Here is a 23,030-nt window from a genome sequence, read left to right as displayed (position 1 = left end):
CCAGTTCACAATTTTTAACATTTTAATTAAAGAAAAAAATGTTTTAATTTTTTAAATGTTTATTTATTTTTGAGAGAGAGGCAGAAAGAGAGGGAGACATAGAATCCAAAGCAGGCTCCAGGCTCCAAGCTGTCAGCACGGAGCCCGATGTAGGGCTTGAACCCCCCAACCATGAGATCATGACCTGAGCTGAAGTTGGATGCTTAACCGACTGAACCACCCAGGTGCCCCTTCAATCTTTAACATTTTAATCAAACTCACTAAAAACATTTAATAACTTTGGAGATAATGATTTTCTGACTGTGAAGTTTCACTTTATTCCTTGCATTTTAACTATTAGCATTTTATAATCTTAGTATAAGGAACCATCCATAGTGTGTGGTTTTTACAGCCATTTAATAGCACTGAAGAGATCCTGCCTTAAAAAGGTTTTCCAGGGGCGCCTGGGTGGCGCAGTCGGTTAAGCGTCCGACTTCAGCCAGGTCACGATCTTGCGGTCCGTGAGTTCGAGCCCCGCGTCAGGCTCTGGGCTGACAGCTCAGAGCCTGGAGCCTGTTTCGGATTCTGTGTCTCCCTCTCTCTCTGCCCCTCCCCTGTTCATGCTCTGTCTCTCTCTGTCCCAAAAATAAATAAACGTTGAAAAAAAAAAAAAGGTTTTCCAAAGTTTTCATATTTATAATTAGGTTTTGTCCCCTTTTCTAGTGGTGCTGAGGACTTATCCTACTTCCTTAAGACTCTGACCCAGACCATAAATGGTACAGGAGAAACTGCTAAAAAAAGAAGAGAGAAGCAGACACCCTCTAGTGTAGGTTCTGATAACCCAACTTTCTTTTTCCATAAATAACAGTTGTTCCAAAAACAACATTTTTAACAATTTCAAAGAACTTTCACAGGAGGGCACTCAAGGTTGTCAGGGTTGACTCCCAGATGTAGAATTATCTTGTCGTGGTAACTCTTATCTGCAGGGGATTAACTGCTATGTGGTTATTCAAGGCGGTTTTAATTCCAAATTTACTTTCCCCTCCTATCTACCCAACTGCCAAGAGGCCTGTGTTACCAGATGATACGTGAAAGCTGTCCCAGCTAATGCAAATTGAATCCATGCTAATTTCAATTAGCCAAAACCCAACATAAAAATACTATATCTGTTCAAATGACTTACCACACCTTCACCAAGCCTGTGCTCCCTCCTCCATCCCCAACACTAAACATGGCTCATCTGTTTCTCCTCTCCTCCCTCATTGCCATCTCTACAGTGAAAGGTTCTTAACAGTTCTCTGGGCTGCTATTTCGTCTCTGCTCTGAAACCTTTTATAATATCTGTGGGCCATTTAAGGCAGAGCATGTGGCCCTTCTGGCCTCTGTTTTAGCTTTAGACTGAAGGTTCTTTCCAGCTTAATTGGTCTAATCCTCACTCTTTGATACTGCCCTGCGTGTTCCAGAAATTGACTCCTGTAGTTTCACTTCCTGTAACATGCACCATCATTTCTATGCTTAAGACCACACTCAAATGTTACACAAGCCAAAGGCTGCCTTTCACAGCTCAGGGTTCTACAGTCTTTGGTTCATACCCCCCCCCCCTTTTTTATTCATACTCCTTAATGGCACTTACCACACACAGTGTGACGCTGGGTCTGTGTAAGATCTGTTCTCCAGTAGATTGTATGAAGTCAGGCACTGTGTCTTATTTTGGAGGACAGAACTGCTCGACACCAGCTGCCTGGCTTCCTCGCGGGCTTACTTCCCACTCTATGAGGAGGGCTGTACTTTTTGTATGCAGGGTCGAGTGGAAAACATAGTGTTCAGGACAATGCTTCTTGTTGCAGCAAAAAACTAAGAAACAGCTTGGGCACCTAATGTGGAGAACACATCTGGACCTCTGCTTCCCTCAGTTGCTATCGCCCCTCAGCGGCTGCTTGTCTCCCTGACTAGCTCAGTGAGGAGGGCTTGGGGAATTCTGTTGTGGGCCATGATTCTGGCATCTAGATTGTTTTGAGACGAGTGTTCATGACTACACCACACCTTTGAGTCCTGGTCCCAAGGCGCTGGTGCACCCGGCACTCCCCAAATCCCTTTTGGGTCTCCAGGGCAGGGACCCCGATCCCAAGTCTGGGCGGCTAAGGACTGGCCTAAGGTCTCCAGCGGAAAGCAAGAAAAGCTAGGAGCAGGCTAACAGCGCAGGCCCTGGTGGTGTGTGTGCCCGGGGTGGGGGAGGGAGTGTCTTCCGTCAGTCAGCTAGAGATGGCCGGGCAAGACAGAGAAAGGGGTGCGGTACAGGCATCCCGCGGAGCTGCCCGCAGGGCGGGAGAAAAGCGCAGCTAGCTTCCCTCCGCCCGCCTCCTCTTCCGGCCTCCTCCCGGCTCTGCCGCGCTTCAGTGGGAGTGGAGCTGCGCGTGAGAGGCGGGCCGGAGAGGCGGGCCGAAGAGGCAAAGGCCAGCGGGGTAGTGGAGGCCGCGGCCCGAGGTGGGGTTAGGCCGCGCGCGCGCGCGTGTGCGTGCGTGCGTGCATGCGTGCGTGGGCGCGGTCCATAGCACGCCGTGCGCGAGGCGGATGTCCGGGCCGGCTGGGCCGGGGCCGCGGACGAGATGGCGGAAGGTGGAGGCTGCCGTGAGCGACCGGATGCGGAGACCCAGAAATCGGAGCTCGGGGCCTTGATGAGGACCACGCTCCAACGAGGGGCGCAGTGGTGAGCGCCAGGCCCGCCGTGCCGCCGCCCTCAAGGCCAGGGGCAGGGGCTCTGGCCCTAAGGCCGACCCCTCTTTCCCGGCTTGGGTAGGGGCCGGGCGGGGGCTATGTTAGTGACCCTTGCAGGGTGTCCTGAGCCCTGTCCCTCAGGAGAGGAAAGTAGGATCACCTCTGGGAAAGAGTGAAGGTCGTCCCGGCCCATTCAGAGCCCCAGAGAGTGGACCCGGTGGGGGCGAGGGCTGCAGGATGCGGGGAAGGGGGGGGGTGCTCACGGGGACCTTCAGGATGTGAAGAGCCCTTTACCTTCGAGGAATTGCAGGGTGACCTTGAGCGAAGGCGACCACACCTCCCAGACCCTGGTTCCTTACTGTTAAAGCCAGGGTAACCAGTATTTGGCACCCCCGCCCTTTGGGTTGAGAAGATCAGAAGTAGATACTTTTGTAACTTGTAAACTGCCGTGCGGGTGCCAAGGTTAGAAGCCGAACAAATGTTTGAGAGCTCCAGGTTACTTTGGTAGTAAATGTCAAAAATAATTGTGGCGGCAGCATTTCGGAGTGGGAGAGGAGGATAGATTAGAGCCTAGATAAAAAGATTAAAAGTTCAGGGTTTGGAAGAGCAAGTCTGAGACCAGAGGTTTCTTAAATTGTTTAGTAGAAGGGAAGATACTTCGACTAGTTAGATTTCTTGGTAGTCTTATCGTGTGAGAGTAGAAAGCTAGGGCTTGGCTTTGCATTGAACTTGATTGAACGAACATCCGTCTTTAAGAAACTGTGGCTGTGTTGATAATGCCGTTTACAGTAACAGAGGAATTGAGCAGGGAAGGGAAACCTTGGGATTAGGAGGAGTTCAGATAGGGCTTTTACAGTGTTCTTCAGCTGGCCAAGCTGTGAAATGCAGGGCAAGCAGAGGAAATTATCCTGCAGAGGGGTGATATATGAAGGACACTCAGCAGAACCAGAGGAAATTTGAGATAGACTAAGAACACGCACTAAAAGTGTTTGGAGGGTGCTGTTCAAGGGGTTTGGAGGGAAAAGAGCATTGTAGAGATTTGGATATATTTATGGATCTTTGTGGCCTCTGGGAAGCTGCCTGATCTCTGAAGTTTGTTGGCTATAAAACTTAAAGGACTCACCAATATAATTGTGCTCCCCCCCCCCCCGAGATTTCCCCCTCCTTCTTAGTTGTAAAACAGCATAGTGATACCTTTTTTTCTTTTTAAGCTTATTTATTTTGAGAGAGAGGGAAAGAGAATATGAGCAGGGGAGAGGCAGAGAGAGAGGGAGAAAGAGGATCGATCCCAAGCAGGCTCCACAGTGTCAACACATAGCTGGACTTGGGGCTTGAACTCATGAACCGTGAGATCATGATAGCCTAAACCAAGAGTCAGATGCTTAACTGACAGCCACCCACACACCCCAACAGCATAGTGATACTTTTTAAATATAACCAGAGCAACTTAATAACTAGACACTAGAAACTATTGTATGTCACACCTAGACACTGTTGTATATGTATACACACTCGCTTGTTTTAAACACATAATTTTTGGCGCGCCTGGGTGGCGCAGTCGGTTAAGCGTCCGACTTCAGCCAGGTCACGATCTCGCGGTCCGTGAGTTCGAGCCCCGCGTCAGGCTCTGGGCTGATGGCTCAGAGCCTGGAGCCTGTTTCCGATTCTGTGTCTTCCTCTCTCTCTGCCCCTCCCCTGTTCATGCTCTGTCTCTCTCTGTCCCAAAAATAAATAAACGTTGAAAAAAAAATTAAAAAAAAATAAATAAACACATAACTTTTATAAAAAAGTTATGAATTGATTTTTTTATTACAAAGTGCCATATTTACAGTTTTAAAATAAAGCCTTTTTCTTAGAAATGTTACAAACATTAATATGGTTTTACAAACTACAACAGTGTGGGGGAATGAATTAGCCTGGTTGCTTGACTTCAAATGAAGTTTTTTTGAATCTTAAAAAGGCCTGAGTCTGGGAAAAAATGTATATGCCTATATTTGATAAGAGATTAGTATCCCTTTGTCAGATTACAAAACAGAAGACAGATTTTTACTGATTGGGATATTTTTCTTTTTATGTTTTAGTCTTAATCAAATATTTATCAAGTGCCTTCAATATGCAGGGAGCTAACTCTCTGTGCCTAGATGTCTATAGATACGAAACACATGCATTTTTTAAATATTTTCTTTGGTACTCACAGGAAATCTGAAGTGTGTGGTGTTATTATCGCATTTTCAGAAAGAAAATTAACTTAATGCTCTACATGTCAAACAGTGTAACCAAACTGTCTTGGACAAGGACCTCTATAAAGATCATTATGAAATTAATGACTTGCTTATTAGCAAACAAGATTTTACTCATAGGACGACATCATTTATTTATTTATTTATTTATTTATTAAATGAGTAGTAGATATTTTTCTTTTTAATGTTTATTTGTTTTTGACACAGTGCAAGCAGGGGAGGGGCAGAAGGAGAGGGAGATACAGAATCTGAAGCAAGCTCCAGGCTCTGAGCTGTCAGCAGAGAGCTTGAAGTACGGCTTGAACCCACGAACCGTGAGATCATGACCTGAGCCTAAGTCGGACGCTTAACCAACTGAGCCACCCAGGCACCCCAGAAGGACATCATTTAAAAAAGCCTTTTGTGGTGTGCTTCGGTGGTTCAGTCAGTTAAGCATCCAACCCTTGATTTTGTCTCAGGTCATGATCTCATGGTTTGTGAGTTTGAGCCCTGCATCAGGCTCTGTGCTAACAGTGTGGAATCAGCTTTGGAATCTCTCAATCTCTCTCTTTTCCCTGCTCCTCCCCTGCTCACTCTCTCTTTCTCTCTCAAATAAATAAGTAAGTAAATAAATAAACATTTATTAAAAAAGACCTTTTGAAGCCAATCGTTTCCTTTTATTTATTCATTAGTTATTTATAAATTATAATATAAATATAAATTATTTGTATTTATTTATTTTTAAGTAAGCTCTACACTCAATGTGGGGCTTGAACTCACGACCCGGAGATCAAGAGTCACACACTCCACTGACTGAGCCAGCCAGCTGCCCCTATTCATTTTTTCAAAAATCATTTCAGTTTATGGATTTTTTACCTTTGCCAGACCATGTCTGCCATGTGGGGCCTATTCTGGCTTTTGTTCTTAAGAGTGTGTTTTTGAGTGGGGACTGTGTATTGCTCAGGTGGGAAAACCATAAAAAAAAAAAAATTAAGAGCAGTTGCAGAAACTTACAACCTCAGCTTTTCTGGTATAGTAAATTTTTGTCTGTCTCTAGGTATCTTATTGACAGCCGGTGGTTCAAGCAGTGGAAGAAGTATGTGGGCTTCGACAGCTGGGATATGTACAATGTGGGTGAACACAATCTGTTTCCTGGCCCAATAGATAACTCTGGACTCTTTTCAGGTATAGTATCCCATTGCTTTTCTTTTGTTTAAAAAAAATTTTTTTTAATTCTATTTATTTTGGAGAGAGAGAGAGACAGAGTGTGAACAGGGGAGGGGCAGAGAGAGAAAGGGAGACACAGAATCCAAAGCAGGCTGCAGGTTCTGAGCTGTCAGCACAGAGCCCGATGCAGGGCTCGAACCCACAAACCGTGAGATCATGACCTGAGCCAAAGTCAGACACTTAACTGACTGCGCCCCCTGGGGGCCCCCCCCCCCCCCACCATTGCTTTTCTAACTGAAATATTCCAGGCACGCAGTGGTCTGAGGTGGTGTTTATCAGTAACATGGACATGACGAACCTAACTTTGCTACTATGAGGGGATAGAAACAAGTATCCTTGATTTGTATCTATCAAAGAAGGCTTTGTAGACACTCAGGGAGAAGTTAAGTTACTCTTTTCCTAAACTGCTTCTAAAGAGCAGCTTCCAGTATTTTTCTTTTTGCAAATTAGTTCTGCTAGAGATGTCAGATTTTAGATTAGCATGTGGAATGGAAAGAATAGGATATCATTTTGAAATTGCATCTGGAATCTGAAATTTGGGCACCAGAATGTTCTGTTAACCTTTGCAGTTGAACAAACTGTAGACCTGTCTCATCCATCAAACATTCCTGTGATGGTTGTTTGTCACAGAAGTGGTGTGAGGAGAAGTAGAAGGTAGAGCTACCATCACGATCAGCTCCCAGTGGAAGAAGTGACTGAAAAAGTGATGTGTGACCTACCAGAGCTGGGCTTGTACCTGTAGATGCATTGAGATGACAGTTGGGCTTTCTCAGGCTCTTTTCTGCCTAGCTTTAGACTCAACTTGCAAGCAGGACACAGGTGATCTGTTGATTTTGCCCCAAATCAGAGCAGTAGGAAGATAGACAATACATGAAGCTTGATCCAAGTACCTAACACCAAGCTGGGTGTTTTTAAAAATGAGCAGTGCTTCGGGCTCCTGGGTGGTTTAGTTGGTTGAGTGTCTCTTTTTCAACTCAGGTCATGATCCCAGGGTTGTGGGATCAAGCCCCACATTGGGGTCCATGCTCAGCATGGAGCCTGCTTGAGATTCTCCCTCCTCTTTCTCTCTCTCTCTCTCTCTCTCTCTCTCTCTCTCCCCCCTCCCTCTCCCCCCCCCCCTCAAAAATGCTCAGACTTGTTTTAGTGGAGGTCTAATGACATAATGAATAATTCATGTACTTTGTTTCCTGATGTAGGTCACATATGGTGGCATCATACCATGAAGTTGCCCTAAGGGAGCACAGCAGTGTATTTGCACTTTTCTTCCCCATGCCCTGCTCTTTTTTATTTTATTTTTTCCAGTAATCTCTAACCCCAACTTGGGACTCAATCTCATGACCCTGAGATCAGGAGTCGCATGCTGTACTGACTGAGGGGGAGACAGAGGATCCAAAGCGGGCTCTGCACTGACAGCAGAGAACCCAACGCAGGGCTTAAAGTAGGACGCTCAACCGACTGAGTCACCCAGGTCCCCATTCTTTTTTTTTTTTTTTGAATAGATTTTTTTTTTTTTTTAATGTTTATTTTTGAGAGAGGGAGAAACAGCACAAGCGGGGGAGGGACAGAGACACAGAATCTGAAACAGGCTCCAGGCTCTGAGCTGTCAGCACAGAGTCTGACGTGGGGCTCAAACTCATGAATGGTGAGATCATGACCTGAGCTGAAGTTGGACAATCAACCGACTAAGTCACCCAGGTGCCCTATGAATAGGAGATTTCTTAATGCTTTTAAAAGTACTAGTGATAAGAATCCTATGGCTAGAGAGGCTCTCTGAAGTCATTTTGCATGATTTTCAGCTAAGGGCAGGCATTTCTTCCATGGTCCCCCAATTTGATGTCATCTGGCTTTGGCTTGAAACATTTGCTGTGTGCTTAGGAAGTGAGAAGTACATTCTGTTCAGACCCTGCTTCCTTGGAACATTGACAGTACAGGAATGACCTATTTCATGATTGAGGGTCACCCCTTAGTCCCCAGGCTTTCAGTCACCTGCCAGTCCCAGTCGGGCTGCCTTTCATCTAGGGTCACAGGAGTGGCTGGACGGGGCTCTTGAAAGTGGGGAGGGATGGGGTACAACATGTCCTTGTTTATGTTGTCCATAGAGCACCCCTTTTCTCATTGCCACCTCTGCCCCTACTGTCTGTCAGATGGAATATCTGTGCTTAAGCCAACCAGTGCTCTCATTTCCCCCCTTTATTTGCCACTCTGTTGAAGAAATTTGCAGACTAAATCCCCAATTCAAAACCCCTGTGTAATTTTTTAGCATGATGCCAGTTTTAGGTGAAATTTGAAATTTCCAGTTAAGTGAAATTGAAATCCCAGTTGTGTTTATCGCATTTGCACTGTTGTGTCTAAGAATGAAATGTTTGGGAAAATCATCACTGAGCCTTAGATGGGAAAATGCCCTGTGGAAATGATGGGCTTGGGGATGGTGCTGCTGAAACCTGTGTGTTCTTTTCCCACATTTAAAGGTTTCTGGCTGTTGCTAGGCACAGTATGGATGGCCAGATCTGTGTAGTGCTTAGTGTTGGAAATGAAGAAGGGATATCTCCCCAAGTAAGACAATAAGCGAATAACTTCTGTGAGTTGTTTTTTTTTTTTATTTTGTTTTTTTTTTAACATTTATTTATTTTTGAGACAGAGACAGAGCATGAACGGGGGGGAGGGTCAGAGAGAGAGGGAGACACAGAATCCGAAGCAGGCTCCAGGCTCTGAGCCGTCAGCACAGAGCCCGATGCGGGGCTTGAACTCACGGACCGTGAGATCATGACCTGAGCCGAAGTCGGCCGCCCAACCAACTGAGCCACCCAGGCGCCCCACTTCTGTGAGTTTTAATTTATAAATCAGAGAAAAGTTTGGAATCTAGGTTGTCAGTTTTGGGGGGAAGCATTTGTCTCAAGCAGGCTGATACCAGTGGGTCATCCTTCTGAACAGAAAAGGCCTGGTTTGTCATTGTTAATAATCATGCCAGAGCTGCTGTGGAAAGTGGGTGGCTCATCACGTAGAAGTGTCCACCTTTTTTTTTTTTTTTTTTTTAATGTTTATTTATTTTTGAGAGAGAGAGAGACAGCATGAGCTGGGGAGGGGCAGAGAGAGAGGGAGACACAGAATCCGAAGCAGGCTCTAGGCTCTGAGCTGTCAGCACAGAACCCGACGCGGGGCTCAAACTCACGACTGTGAGATCATGGCCTGAGCCGAAGTCAGACGCCCAACCGACTGAGCCACCCAGGTGCCCCTTAATTATAGTAAAATACACATAACATAAAACTTATCACCTTGACCATTTTTAAGTGTACAGTTCAGTAGTATTAAGCATATTTACGTTGTTTTGCAGCCTATCTCCAGAACTTTTTCACCTTGGAAAACTGAAACCCCATACCTATTAAGCAGTAACTCCTAGCCCCTTTTCCTCCAAACCCCTGGAAACCCTCATTCTACTTTCTGTATCTGAATCTGGCTACTCTAGATACCTCATTTAAGTAGAATCATTCAGTATTTGTTCTTCTGTGACTGCCTTATTTTATTTAGTATATTAGTATAGTATTCTCGGGTTCATCCTCATAGCGAGGTCAGAATTTCCTTCCCTTTTAAAGGTTGAATAATATTCTGCTATAGGTATATACCACATCATGTTTATCCATTCATCCATCTCCCCTTGGTATTCTTGTCCTCCACCGCTGTTTAATTCCTTTCCTATTTCCTTGGAGATGAAATTTCAAGGCAGAGGTGGATCAGATCTGAATTTTGCTCTAAGGAAGGGCAGAAGAGCTGATTGGATAGGGTATAAACTGGTGTTGAGGGGGTGGGTGATGACAAGCCCTGGTCACCTTGTGAATGCTGCTTATGGTTTTAGTTTTTTGTTTTCAACATCGTCTACCTTGAGTTACGGATGAGTTGCACCATTGTGGGTACTTCTGCTTTCCCAGTTTTGTGGCTTGCGCTACCACAGGAGTGGGTGTTGAAGAGCACAGAGGCTCCCTTCTTGGGAGGGGATCGGTCTTTCCTTGATCCATTTCCTTGGTCCTCAGTTGAGGGAGTAGGTTTCAGATCATGAACTTCCACTTCTGACTCCCAATCATGTTGCCTGCCTGTGGTAGGTGCGAGGTGGACGTTTAGCATGTTGGAGTATTACATATTTTCTTCCTCCACAGGGGGTTATCTAGCTAGGTTTTGACTTGGACTATTGAAAACTAAGAATACCAAATGACTCTTGGCAAAATAAAGTTGACTTCAATGACGTGTTTGTTGCTTTCTTAGTAAATCAGGAGAAGGGTTGCCTGGGTGGCTCAGTCGGTTGAGTGTCTGACTTCAGCTCAGGTCATGAACTCGTGGTTCGTGAATTCGAGCCCTGCATCGGCTCTGTGCTGACAGGTGGAGCCTGGAGCCTGTGTCAGATACTGTCTCTCTCTCTCTGCCCCTTGCCCACTCACACTCTGTCTCTTTCTCTCTCAAAAATAAACAAACATTTTTTTTTTTTTAATTTTATTTTTCAACATTTTTTATTTTTGGGACAGAGAGAGACAGAGCATGAACGGGGGAGGGGCAGAGAGAGAGGGAGACACAGAATCTGAAACAGGCTCCAGGCTCTGAGCTGTCAGCCCAGAGCCCGACGCGGGGCTCGAACTCACGGACCGCGAGATCATGACCTGGCTGAAGTCGGACGCTTAACCGACTGCGCCACCCAGGCGCCCCAAAAAATAAACAAACATTAAAAAATTATTAGTATTTCAGGAGAAGACGATGTATATATTTTTAGGTGTTTGTTTTATGTATTTTGAGAGTGAGAGAGAACACGTGTGCACAGTGAGCAGGAGATGGGCAGAGAAAGAGGGAGAGAGGATCCAAAGCAGGCTTTGCAATGTTAGCATGCAGCCCAGTGTGGGGCACGAACTGATGAACTGTGAGATCATGACCTGAGCTGAAATCAAGAGTGAGACTCAACCAACTGAGCCACGCCCAGGCACCCCGAGGAGAAGATGGCATTTGACCTCAGTGAAATTTCACTAAGCAGAATGTTATGTTAAATATTCATAATTAACAATTTTAATTGTGGACTCTGGAAGCACTTTGAAAATGTAAATTGGAGGTTTTCTCTTTTATTCTTCCTTCTCCATTCAATTACAGGAGAAGTACACATTCCTCATAAAATGTTCTGAAAGCATGGCTAAAGACGGCTTTCAGGTCTGCTCTGTGTTATGGCCAGAGACAGAATTTTGGAATTTTGTCCTGTTATTATAAATAATTTTCTTGTTTTTGAAAACTACATAAGAATCCTGTAAAACAAACATTTCTGAGAGAAGAGCAGTGAGTTATGAGCGGTTTTCTTTTTTCAGATCCGGAGAGTCAGACCTTGAAAGAACATTTAATTGATGAATTGGATTATGTATTGGTCCCAACCGAGGCCTGGAATAAATTACTCAACTGGTATGGCTGTGTAGAAGGCCAGCAGCCCATTGTCAGAAAAGTGAGTACATGAATTGTCACAGCTGTTGGTCAGTGTCTGTGAGTGCTCCCTGGGGGACACTGACTAGAGTTGGTTTCCTGGGGTACTGGATATGCCTAAGTGGTCGAGTAGAGGTGTTTGAGGCCTTGTTTCTGGTTCTCTTTAGGGAATTGTGATCGTGAGTGGTGGTGAGTGAGGCTGCTCACTTGGGGTGTTATAGTGAGTGGCCTCCAAACATCAGAGCTGCCCAATGGCTTGGGGTGTGTCCAGCAGTGCCATGAGAGCACTTTCTGGAAGGCTGTATGAGAGAAAGTTTACTTGGGGTCATAGGGATCTACGGTAATGTACCGCTTCCTGTTTATCTTAAAACTTTTCTGAAACTGCTTTTGCCTCTGTGTTTAAGAGTCTTTGGCCACACTGTTGAATGTCTCAAAAAGCAGGTGTTTATAAGCCAGAGAATAGCCTCTTGAGGGAACCAGGCTATGGGATAGACACCTGGATTCCTAACCCCTCTGGTAGATGGGACTCATGAAAAGACCAGCCACTCTGACTCCCACAGTTGTTTGCTTGTCCTACCAGAGGGAAAATCACAAGATCCCACATGCCTGCTGATAGGTAGCCATTGAGTAAATTTCTCACTGTCTGGTTTGTAGTTCCCCTTCTTAGAGTAGGAAAGAGCTGCAGTCCTGAGGCCATGCTTCTAAGGATCACTGTTCAGGGCCAGAGCTACCTTCTTTTCCAGCTAGAAACCTGGGCCCCTGAGAGGGGTTAGGGATCAAAAAGTTGGGGGCATGCCAGTGTCCTGCAGATGTCTCCTAATGCCCACAGTGTTGCCATATGGTGAGTGTTCGGCTGCCTCAGGGATTTAACTATATTCTCTAGTCCTCTCATTTGACAAACCTTGAAAAGGAGACATCATGATCCTGATTTAGAGATGAACAGTGGCTTCCCTGTTGTGCAGTGTTGTTCCATCCGGACGCTTTTCCTCATGAGTGGGAAAAAGATTTTTAAACTCCTAGGATGGATGCCAGTGGCTTTAAAAATCTGATCACTTAGGGAAACTGATAACTGTGTGAATTCTGCCTTTTACCACTGACAAAACCTATTGCTTCCAAGACTGCCCGGTGTGGAACCCCTGCTCCTTCACCTGTGCCTCTTACTTGCAGGTTGTGGAGCATGGCCTGTTTGTCAAACACTGCAAAGTGGAGGTATATTTGCTGGAACTGAAGCTCTGTGAGAACAGTGACCCCACCAATGTGCTGAGTTGCCATTTCAGCAAGGCAGACACCATTGGTGAGTAGCTGGGCTGGGGTCCCAGGTATCCATTGGGAGAGTGCAGGGCATTGTGGCTAATGGGAGGGAAGCCAGGTTCCCCCTTCAGAATTGTTACCCACATAGTCTCAGGTTGTGGTTACCAGTCCTGACGTGGGAGCCTGCTCTCATAGAGAGCCAAGCCTGGGAATCGTGTTCTGTAGAACACCTGGCATGGCCCCTGCCCATTTGACATACGGTGGTAAAGGTGAGGAAATGCAGATTCAGAGAGGTCAAAGTAACTTAAAAAATCTTTGTGAGAAAGTGGCAGGGCTAGTATTTGAAACCACATGGGTCTTAACTTCAAAGATAAGTTTTCTCACCTTTCTTTATTGTTGATATGCTATGTAAATGGGACCCACATCCTCAAAGAAGGAGGAGCATAGAGAAAGTTTCTAGGTATGTGAGTGCGAGAAGATGCCAGTGGAAGATGTGTGGCCTTAGGAGTCACCATGGGGCTGAGGTCAGTCAGAACTTTTGGTCCAAAGCACCCTGTGACCCTCTGAACAGGAAGGAGGATGAGCAATTGCCCGGTATGGGTACCTTTAGCCTTGCATCTGGAGAAGGCCTTGAGTGATCTTTCTGCTCGTCCCTAGCAACCATCGAGAAGGAGATGCGGAAGCTGTTCAACATCCCTGCTGAGCGTGAAACACGGCTGTGGAACAAATACATGAGCAACACTTATGAGCAGCTGAGCAAGCTAGACAACACTGTCCAGGATGCGGGGCTGTACCAGGGTCAGGTAGGAGGGCTCAGGCCATGCCCCAGCAGGCAGCTCTGCCAGATACCTGCCAGACATCTGGTTCTGAGCACATTAGCAGTGAGGTGCTTTGCATATTCCTTATATGGTTTTCCCTTTCACTCAGGTGCTAGTAATTGAGCCCCAAAATGAAGATGGCACATGGCCGAGGCAGACCTTGCAGTCAAAGTAAGTGAACTCTTTCTCCCTTGTGGGTGGGCACACAGATGTAAGAGAGACTCTGTTTCCTAAAGCAGTTATTGTGCTAAGAAAAATTTTTGGGGAGTCAGATGAAGAAACATGCTATTTCATATCCAGAGTCTGTAATCCTGGCCTTGGGTGAGCAGTGTGCTGGGCAGCTGTCTGAGGAAAGCTGTCAAGGTGTGTGAACAAGATGGTGAGCCTCTCCTTGTTGAGAATGAGAGAAGGAAGAGAAGGGGCCCAGATCTGGGAATGCTTTTCTGCCAAGAGGTGGCTTTGTTTCTGTCAAGGCCATTCATTTTCTCCACCTGTGGTGAGAGGCTTGGATGGGAAAGAAGAGGGCTCAGGCATGGGATCTTGTATGACTTAAAGGTAGTAGTTTGATCCCACCCCGCTTTTTAACCATGGGCCTGTTAGTCATTGTTGCTTACTCGGGGAATGTTGCTAAATTGGGACCCCAGGCATCTCTGTCTCAGGAGAGGTTTGTGGGTGGTGTGGAATTATGCATGTCCTGAGAAGGGGACAGAAAGGAAACATGAGTTTTTCTTTTTTTTTTTAGTTATTTGTTTTGTTTTGGTTTTTTAATTTTTTTTTTAATTTTTTTTTTAAACGTTTATTCATTTTTGAGACAGAGAGAGACAGAGCATGAACGGGGGAGGGTCAGAGAGAGGGAGACACAGAATCCGAAACAGGCTCCAGGCTCCGAGCTGTCAGCACAGAGCCCGACGCGGGGCTCGAACTCACGGACCGCGAGATCGTGACCTGAGCCAAAGTCGGCCGCTCAACCGACTGAGCCACCCAGGCGCCCCATATTTATTTATTTTGAGAGAGAGAGAGACAGTATGAGTTGGGGAGGGGCAGAGAGAGAGAGAGAGAGAGAGAGAGAGAATGAATGAATCCCAGACAGGCTCCACACCTTCAGCATGGAGCCCGACGCAGGGCCCAAACCCACAAACCCACAAGATCATGATCTAGCCGAAACCAAAAGTCGGATGCTTAACGGACTGAGCCACCCAGGTACCCCATGTTTTTTTATGGTAGAAGGTGGGGGGATTGTGTCTGTGGTCTGATAGTTACGGGGACAGTGTTGGTCTTTGCTCTCTTCCTTCAGTCAGGTCTTGGACAGGGACTATTTCATATTGATGGGCTCGTAGCTCCTTTGAGAGTCATGAAAGCTACCTGCTCTCTCTTGAGAAACACTCAAGAAGACACAGCGTTTTGCCAACAATCTCAAGGGTTTTAACAGATACTCTAGCCATGGACTCCAGTTTTAGAAACCCTGGTCACCAATTCCTGACAAATTGACAAAATAGCTGTGGTAGGCAGGATAATACCATACCCTCCATGTCCACGTCCTAATCCCCTAGAACCTTTGAATATGTTAGGTTACATGGCAAAAGTGATTAAGATGTGATTAAGGGTCTTGAGATGGGGAGATTATCCTGGATTATCTGGATGGGCCCCATGTAATCACAGGATGGACGAGGGAGATGAGAGTCAGAGAAGGAGATGTGGGGACAGAGCAGAGTCCAACTGATGAAATGGGAGAAAGACTTCACTGGCCATGAGCCAGAGAATGTGGGCAGCCTTAAGAAGTCCCTAGAGCCTCCACAAAGGAATACAGCTCTTGATTTTAACTCAGTGAGAGTCATTTTGGATTTCTGACCTGCAAAATTGTTAAGATAATAAATTTGCATTGTGTGCACGTTTTTTTTTTTTTTAATATAAATTCAGTTTATTCATAACTTTGTGTTGTTTTAAGCCAGTAAATTTTTGGTAATTTGGACAACAGTAATTGGAAGGCTAGCCTTGGCTGCTGACTCCCTTCTTGGAACTGGAAATGCCACAGAACTGAGAGAAAATAACATTAAAAACTGTGAGGAACCCCTGGGGAGACAGAAGGTGATTGGATTCCAGTCTATGAGGTAGGGTTGACAGTTTGGAGCAGAAGAGGCTGGATATACTGGTCAAGGGAGACTGTTAGAGTTCTGCCTTTTTCTCTTCCCAGTGCTGCTTCTCCCCATCCCTTCCACACCCTGGGGTCCCAGATTCCAGTCAAGGGAGATAGCTTTTAGAAAAGAACAGTGTCTCCTTATATTTGCCTAAAGGTTAGAGTTTCTCTGCAAAGTGTGGCCAGTGGCCAGTGGGCCCAGAGTGGGATTCCTGAGGTACACTCCCTTCCCCACTCCCCTAATGGCACTAGGTACTGTTCTAGATACTGAGGATGTAGCAGTAAATAAAGTCTCCATCCTCAAGGAGAAGTAAATGACAAATAAGAAAAATCCACATGGGGAAAAATCAGGGAAGAAAATCAGCAGGTGTAGGCTTTGGGAAGAGGCAGATTTAAATAGGATGATGGGGAGGCCCCACTGAGGTGCCATTTGAACACAGTTATGAAGGAGGTGAAGGAATCAGCAGTGAGTGGAGTGCTTATTAAGAATAACATTGTGAGGCAAAGGCGCCAGCAGCAGTGGAAGTTCTGAGGCAGAAGCAGGCTTTGTTGAAGACCAACAGGAGTTTGTTGTGGCTGTGGTGCCAGGAGTGATGGCAGGAGCTTTTGGGGGAAGGTGGTAGGCCCCGTTGACGGTTCTAGCTGTGCCTCTGGGGGAGGTAAGGAGCTCCTTGGAGGAGGTGTGGTAAGGGGAGAGATCTCACCTGGTGGGATCTCACCTGGTGAACAGCTCAGAGGGAGCCATAATGAGAAGCTGACCAGTATAGTTGGAATGAAAGGAAAATGGCAGATTGACAGCCTGTGCTAGTGGGAGCATAATTCATGTTCCCAGCCTCATAGGAGGATGGAGTAAGCATAAAGAATACCACCAAGGAAAGGAGGAGGTGGGTACGTGAAACAGGAACAGGGTGGCATTCTTGGGAACAAAGAATTCAGGAGATGGGTTGAGTAGCAGAATGGATGTAACTGAAGCTGAATGAACAAGTTGGAAGGTCAAGTTGAAGAATTCTAGAAAGCATTAGGAGGGATGAAGAGATGAAAGCTAGGAGAAGCAAAATGCTATAGGATGAGGGTAGAAGTGGCAGTATTCGTATCTCAGAAGCAGAAAGGAAATGACTGGAGCAAGGGGAAGAAAATGTTTTGAGGATAAAATGACCAAGAGTTTCTCAGAGATCACAAAAGAGGAAAGATCTGAAATTTAAAGAATGCTAAACACGACAGATGGAAGGAAGAAAGCCCACGCCTAGACACACTAGAGTAAAAGTTTAACAATGGAGGTGTAGAGAAAAATCCACATCTTATTGAAAGAAAAAGTCACAAAGGAGTAAGAAGCAGATTAGTATCAAACTTCTCAGTAGCACCAGTAGATCTGAGAGCTACTTTGTCAGTGTCAAAATAACTCTCTTAAAATATATATGTGTGTGTGTGTACATATATACATGTATGTATATATATGAATATATTTTATATATACAAATATGTATATAATGCATATAATATATATTATATATATGTATAATATATATAAAATGCTTATTTGAGAGACAGAGAGTGTGCATGGGGTAGAGGGGGAGAGAGAGAGAGAGAGAGAGAGAGAGAGAGAAAAAGAATCTCAAGCAGGCTCCACACTGTCAGTGCAGAGCCTGACACGACTGAAACCCACAGTGAGATCATGACCCAACCAAAATTAAGAGTCGGACGCTTAATCTACTGAGCCACACAGGTGCCCCAAAAGTAAAATTTTAAAAGCAGAATTTTATACCCTACAAAACTATTACTTAAATGTAAAGATGAAATAATTTTTTTCTTTAGCGTAGATGACCTTGGAAGATTTTCCACACAGAGCTCCTATGTGGAAGCTACTGTTAGAACTCAAGCACTTGCAGTAAAATCCATAACGTGTGAGAGAGAGCACATACCTGGGAAAATATTCTGTTGGCCAGAAAAGCAAGGGCTTTGTGATTTTGGAGTAAGCAAAGATTTTTGACACAAGAGAGAAGACACGGCACCACAAACCACGGAGGAGGAAATGGATAAAGGGGGTGACTTTTAAGTTAAGAACTTCTGTTCATCAAAGCGTAAAAAGGCTAGCCACAGGGTGAGAAAAGATACCTGCAATACATATGTCTGACAAATTGCTTTTATCCAGAAGTTTGAAGAAATGCCTTAAGTCAGTAAGAAAAAGACAACTCCATTAGTAGAAGGGGCAAAAAATCTTTAACAGTTACTTTATAAAAGAGGCTGTCCAATGGCTTGTGAGCTTATGGAGAGGTGTCAACCTCAGCAGTCATCCAGAGATGGCAAATTAAAACCACAACACATTGCTTCTGCACACCCACCAGAATGGCTTAGTGAAAAAGATGGACAGTACCAAGTGATGTTGAGGTGTGGAGCACCCCAAATTGTTGGACCCTGCCGATGGGGCATATAAATTGGTGTGATTTTAGAAGACTTGGCAACCCATGCTAAATGAAGAATTCTGTGTATTTATTCTGTAACTCAACGATCCACTCCTAGGCATACTGCCAACAGAAATACATCTCATGTTCACTTAAAGATAAGTTCAAAGATGTTCACAACAGCACTGCTTATCATACTCACTGGAGTTAACCCAGATGTCCATCCACCAAAATAGAGTGGATAGGTTAATTGAGGCATAGTCACACTGGAATTCTGTAGGGCCTCGACAACATTGAGTGTCGTGACCAATGCTGAATGAGAGAAGCCAGACATAAAACAGCATAATGTATTCTCTTGATAGGAAGTTTAAGAACAGGCAAAGCTCATCTAGGGGGCTCAAGGTCATGGTAGTGGTTAGCTGTGGGAAGAATCGTAACTAAAGGGAGGACACTAAATCGAAACTAAAGAGGACACCAGAGGTTTAGTGCTGTCCTGCTTCAGAGTCAGGGTTCTGGTTATATAGATGTATTCACTTGATGAAAATTTCTTGATTTTTTACTTAGATGGTTTATGCATTCTCTATGTAATTCTTTGCTAAAAAGTTTAATAAGAAGAAAAATTTAAGAAAGCAATCCATAGCAAAAGCAGTCCAGAGGTAAATTCTGGGTAATCCCAACATGGAAGGCAAGTGAGGAAATGGGAGGCAGTAAAAAGCAGAGAGAGATGGGAATGTCATCCGCCCTTTCTCTTGTGGAGAAATGTAGGTAGTTACAAGTTTAAGTAATTGATAGGGAAAAATAAAAATAGTTACAGGTCCTAATAAGTTAATGGAGTAACTGCCAGAAATCTAAAATAGAATGTATATCTTTGAAATACACTGTGTCGATTAGGAAAGGTTTGCTGGCAGTTAAGAAAGACTAGACGATCAGTTTGTGAAGAAAGATGCTGAGGTCTTTCCTAAAAGAACTTCTGAGATGGGTAGTCCAGTGCTGGTATCATTAGAAACCCAGCCGCTCTATTGTGTTGCCCTACCGTGTGCAGCTTCTACTTCAAAGGTAGTCCCCTGTGGGTCCAGGATCCTGGAGCTGCAGTGGTTACACCTGCATTCAAGTAGCAAGGAGGAAGAAGCAGGAGGGACATAACCCTTTTAAGGAAATTTCCCAGAAGTCACACATCCTTTTGCATCTCTTTGGTCAATAATAAGACCATAGCTGGCTTCAAGGGAGGCTGGAAAATGCTGTTTAGCAGAGGTGCAAGGTGTCTAACTAAAAATTGGGGATCAAAAACTAAGGAAGAAGGGCAGAATAGCTTATTGGGAGGCAAAAGGGGAAAATAAATCCCTCTTTTTCTTGTCTACTCTACCAATTCCTATGGTCACCAAATGTGTGTGGGTTGCATCCAGTTCTCTGACACCAGCTGGGTGTTCTGGAATTTCACTCAATTCTGACACTATCTACCTGGAGGTAGCATCAGATCCCACAGGTTAAGGGCTCAGTCCAATCAGACTGGCCCATTTTAGATCCCGGTTCTAAGTCCAGGTTGTTACCTGTGCTTGGGCCAACTGGCTATAAATCACAGGTTCCCATGATCCCTCCTTGGGCTCAGTAGTTTGCTAGAGTAGTTTACAGAACTCAGGGAAACCGTTTATTCACTAGATGACCAGTTTGTTACAAAAGGCTATAACCTGGGAACGGTGAGATGGAAGAAGAACCAGGTGGTTATAGGGAAGGGGTGAAGAGCTGCTATGCCCTTCAGGCATTCCATCCTTCTAGCACCTCCACATGTTCACCAACCTGGAAGCTCTCCAAAATTCCCATACTTCAGGGATTTTTGTGGAGGTCTCAGTAAGTAGGCATGATTGATTAAATGATTTGGCCATTGGTAACTGAATTCAGATTGCCAACCCTTATTGCCTCCTCAAGGGTGGGGGTGTGTGGCTGTAAGTTCCAACCCTCTAATCACATGGTTAGATCTCCTGGCAACTGGCCCCCATTCTTTGTGATTTTTCCAAAAGTGATTAACAAAAACTGAGGTATGGTTGAAAAGTGCTTGTTGGAAATAACATGACAACTCCTTTCACTTTTATCACCTTGAAACTATTTCAGGAACCAAGGACAAAAAAACACAAATATAACAAAAGATGCTTCCATTGCTCTTATCACTGAGGAAATTACAAGTGTTTTAGGGGCTGTGTACCAGGAATTTTGAACAAGATCAAAAATATATTTATTATAAATCACAGCACCCTAGGATACAACTAGGAAACTGTCACACCTAAGAAGGGAAATTGAGGGCAAAAAAAGGAAAAGAAAGAACTGAAAAGTTTGGTAATTAGAAAACATGAGATAAGAAGGCTGAATTAAGGCCATATAGAATAGTGATTAAAACAACTATAAATGAGTTAAACTCACTAATCAAAACTCTCAGACCAGCCATATTAAGTAATACATCATCTGTCAAGCAGACCCAGGGTTAACCTGGAGAGAATGGGAAAATACATCAAGTGAATGTGTCATTCAGGGGAAGTCGTTGATTGGCCTAATCCTTTTTTTTTTTTTTTTTTTTTTTTAACCTACCTATAGAGTCAGCTTGACGTGTATTGTGGCAGGAAAACTTCCTAAATTGTTTCTGTTCAGCTCTTTATTAGAGAGGGCCACCTAATAAATTTTGAACATTTAAAGACCATTTTCTCATGCTTCAAAGATTTTCTGTAGAGCTGGCCTCCTTTCTCTCTCTTTCTGTAATTCCCTCTGACTTAACTTGCCTGAGGTTGCTAAGGCCTGATTAGCTCTCCACCATGACCCCTTTTCAAGGCTGCCTGCCCAGAACTAGAAGAGGCCAGTGTTCCTGAAGTGGAGATGTGGGCGCACACAGATGAGAGTTAACAGCATTGGTGTGGGGTGAGCCCAGCTAAGGTTGTTGTGAAGGCAGTGCGGATTCTGCCCAAGAATTCATTGTTACCTTAATGATAATACCAGGTGCTAGACTCTGGCTACTTGAGGTCACCCCTAAAGGGTGGGCTCATCCCCAGAGCAGCCCTCAGCCTGGAGAACAACTGAGAAGCATGCAGAGCATGGTCGAGCAAGCAGGGCAGGCATGGGTGTGCTACAGGGCCTCAATCATGGGTTCAGAGCAGGTTCTAGTCATGATTGGTAAGGACTGGATGTGCCTAGGAGCAGGAAATATCTCAACAGAAAGGTACTGGGAAACCAGAGGCTTGGCCAGCGTCTTTTAAAGGAGCAGAGGGATCCTTATTTGGAGCTGTAGTCTCTGTTTTCAGAGTGTTTGTGGCATGGGACCCAGTGGGGTCTTGCTTCACCTAATATGTACGCTTGAGAGTCAGATGTTTCCCACCAGTTCCCTATTTGCCAGCCTTCAGTGCCCCAGGTTGTGCTCTAAAGCTGCCTAATGACAAGTGACAAGTGCCCAGGCAGTTCCCAGATAGTCACTCTTCAGAGGTCTTGCTTTTGTCTGTCAAGGGTAGAGTTTAAGAACAACTTTGTCATATGTAAATTTTCAAGCATATAAAAAGAAATCCTGGGGCGTCTGGGTGGCTCAGTCGACTGAGCTTCTGACTTCGCCTCACTTCGGCTCAGGTCATGATCTGAGTTTTGTGAGTTCGAGCGCTGTTTGTGAGTTGGAGCCCTGCATCGGGCTCTGTGCTGAAAGCTCAGAGCTTGGAGCCTGCTCTGGGTTCGGTGTTTCCCTCTCTCTCTGCCCCTCCCCTGCTCACTCTCTGTCTCTCCCTTTCTCTCAAAAGTAAATAAAAATTAAAAAAAAAAGAAATCTCACATATTCATCATTAGATTTTTTTTTCCAACTGAATTTATTCTGAAAATACAGCATTTTCTAGAACATTTTAAATGTCAAATTTTTTTTTTGTTTTCTTTCATTTTAAGGAGAAATGTTCTGTTTAAGAAATTGACAGGTCTTAGTTATGGCTTCTGTGGATTTTTGCCCTTTTAAGTTCAAAGAAATAGCATAAGTTACCAGTGAATAGTTACTAAAAAGGGAAATGTGACACTATATGCCTTTAGGTTCTGTACATCAGATTTTGAATTTCATCATCCTGTAGTACCTGTCAACAGAACTGAGATAACAGTATGCCATATTAGACCAACCGTGGGTAGTGACTTTCCTCCCTACATAGTAGGCTGGGAATACCTGCATCACATTGGACAGGCTTCAGATATGTGCTAAAGTTACCTGTCTGGTGGAAGAGAGTGTCCTTGGCCCTGACCGTTCTCATTTAATGAGCTGCCTGAGTTCTTGGACTTCTTGGCAGCATGAGGATGAGGCTCTGTGAAGCAAATGCTCTTCAGCATTAGAGAAGGTACGTTTCTCAATGGGAAGATGAGAGGCTGGGGAGTTCTCTTTCCCTCTGCCTCACTGTGACCTCAGTGTGGAGCAGAACTCAGTTCCTGATTCCCCTTTAGGCCCCTCGATAGTTTCCTAATGTCTGCACTGTAGGTGTGGGTACTCCTTATCTCTGCTGCCATTTTTCACTTTCTTCTTGCAGAGAACCCTGGTTGAGATCAGATCTCATGAGGTTGGGCTCTTTGCTGGGGCATATTATAATCATTTTCTGTAATGATTCTCTAAAATAACCCCAAGCCTAGAAGGAAAAATCACATTTGTACATACTCAAAACGATTCAGAATGATTCACTTTCTTCTACAAGTTCTTATACAGATTTTAGTAGAAAATTGATAAAACTCATACCAATTTAATATTTGGGGCATTTAGCCCCTGAATTAATTATTCTGAAAGTTGGTATAAATCTAAAATAAGATGCTGTGAAAAAATATTGAAACATATTAGGCCAGCCTTTGAAACAGAGAGATTACT

General features: G+C 44.6%; 1 protein-coding gene across 5 annotated transcripts in view; it reads left to right on the top strand.

Annotated features, from left to right (window-relative positions):
* Positions 1–2,522: 2,522 nt before the first annotated feature.
* USP4 (ubiquitin specific peptidase 4) overlaps positions 2,523–23,030 on the top strand; it is a 48,858-nt gene continuing 28,350 nt past the window's right edge. For 2 of the 5 annotated variants that reach the window (XM_040445353.1, XM_040445354.1), the window contains exons 1-6: positions 2,523–2,686; positions 5,971–6,098; positions 11,471–11,601; positions 12,747–12,873; positions 13,488–13,633; positions 13,758–13,819. In XM_040445353.1, the coding sequence (XP_040301287.1) occupies positions 2,586–2,686; positions 5,971–6,098; positions 11,471–11,601; positions 12,747–12,873; positions 13,488–13,633; positions 13,758–13,819 (695 nt within the window). In that variant the 5' untranslated portion in view covers positions 2,523–2,585. The remainder of the gene's footprint in view (positions 2,687–5,970; positions 6,099–11,470; positions 11,602–12,746; positions 12,874–13,487; positions 13,634–13,757; positions 13,820–23,030) is intronic. The other 3 variants (XR_005781531.1, XM_040445352.1, XM_040445351.1) reach the window with 3 other exon arrangements.

Source organism: Herpailurus yagouaroundi, unplaced genomic scaffold, assembly GCF_014898765.1.
Source record: "Herpailurus yagouaroundi ecotype Mexico unplaced genomic scaffold, PumYag 193, whole genome shotgun sequence".
Taxonomy (NCBI): Eukaryota; Metazoa; Chordata; class Mammalia; order Carnivora; family Felidae; genus Herpailurus; species Herpailurus yagouaroundi.
Note: the sequence above shows the minus strand (reverse complement) of the source record. Positions and strands in the feature narration are given on the sequence as shown.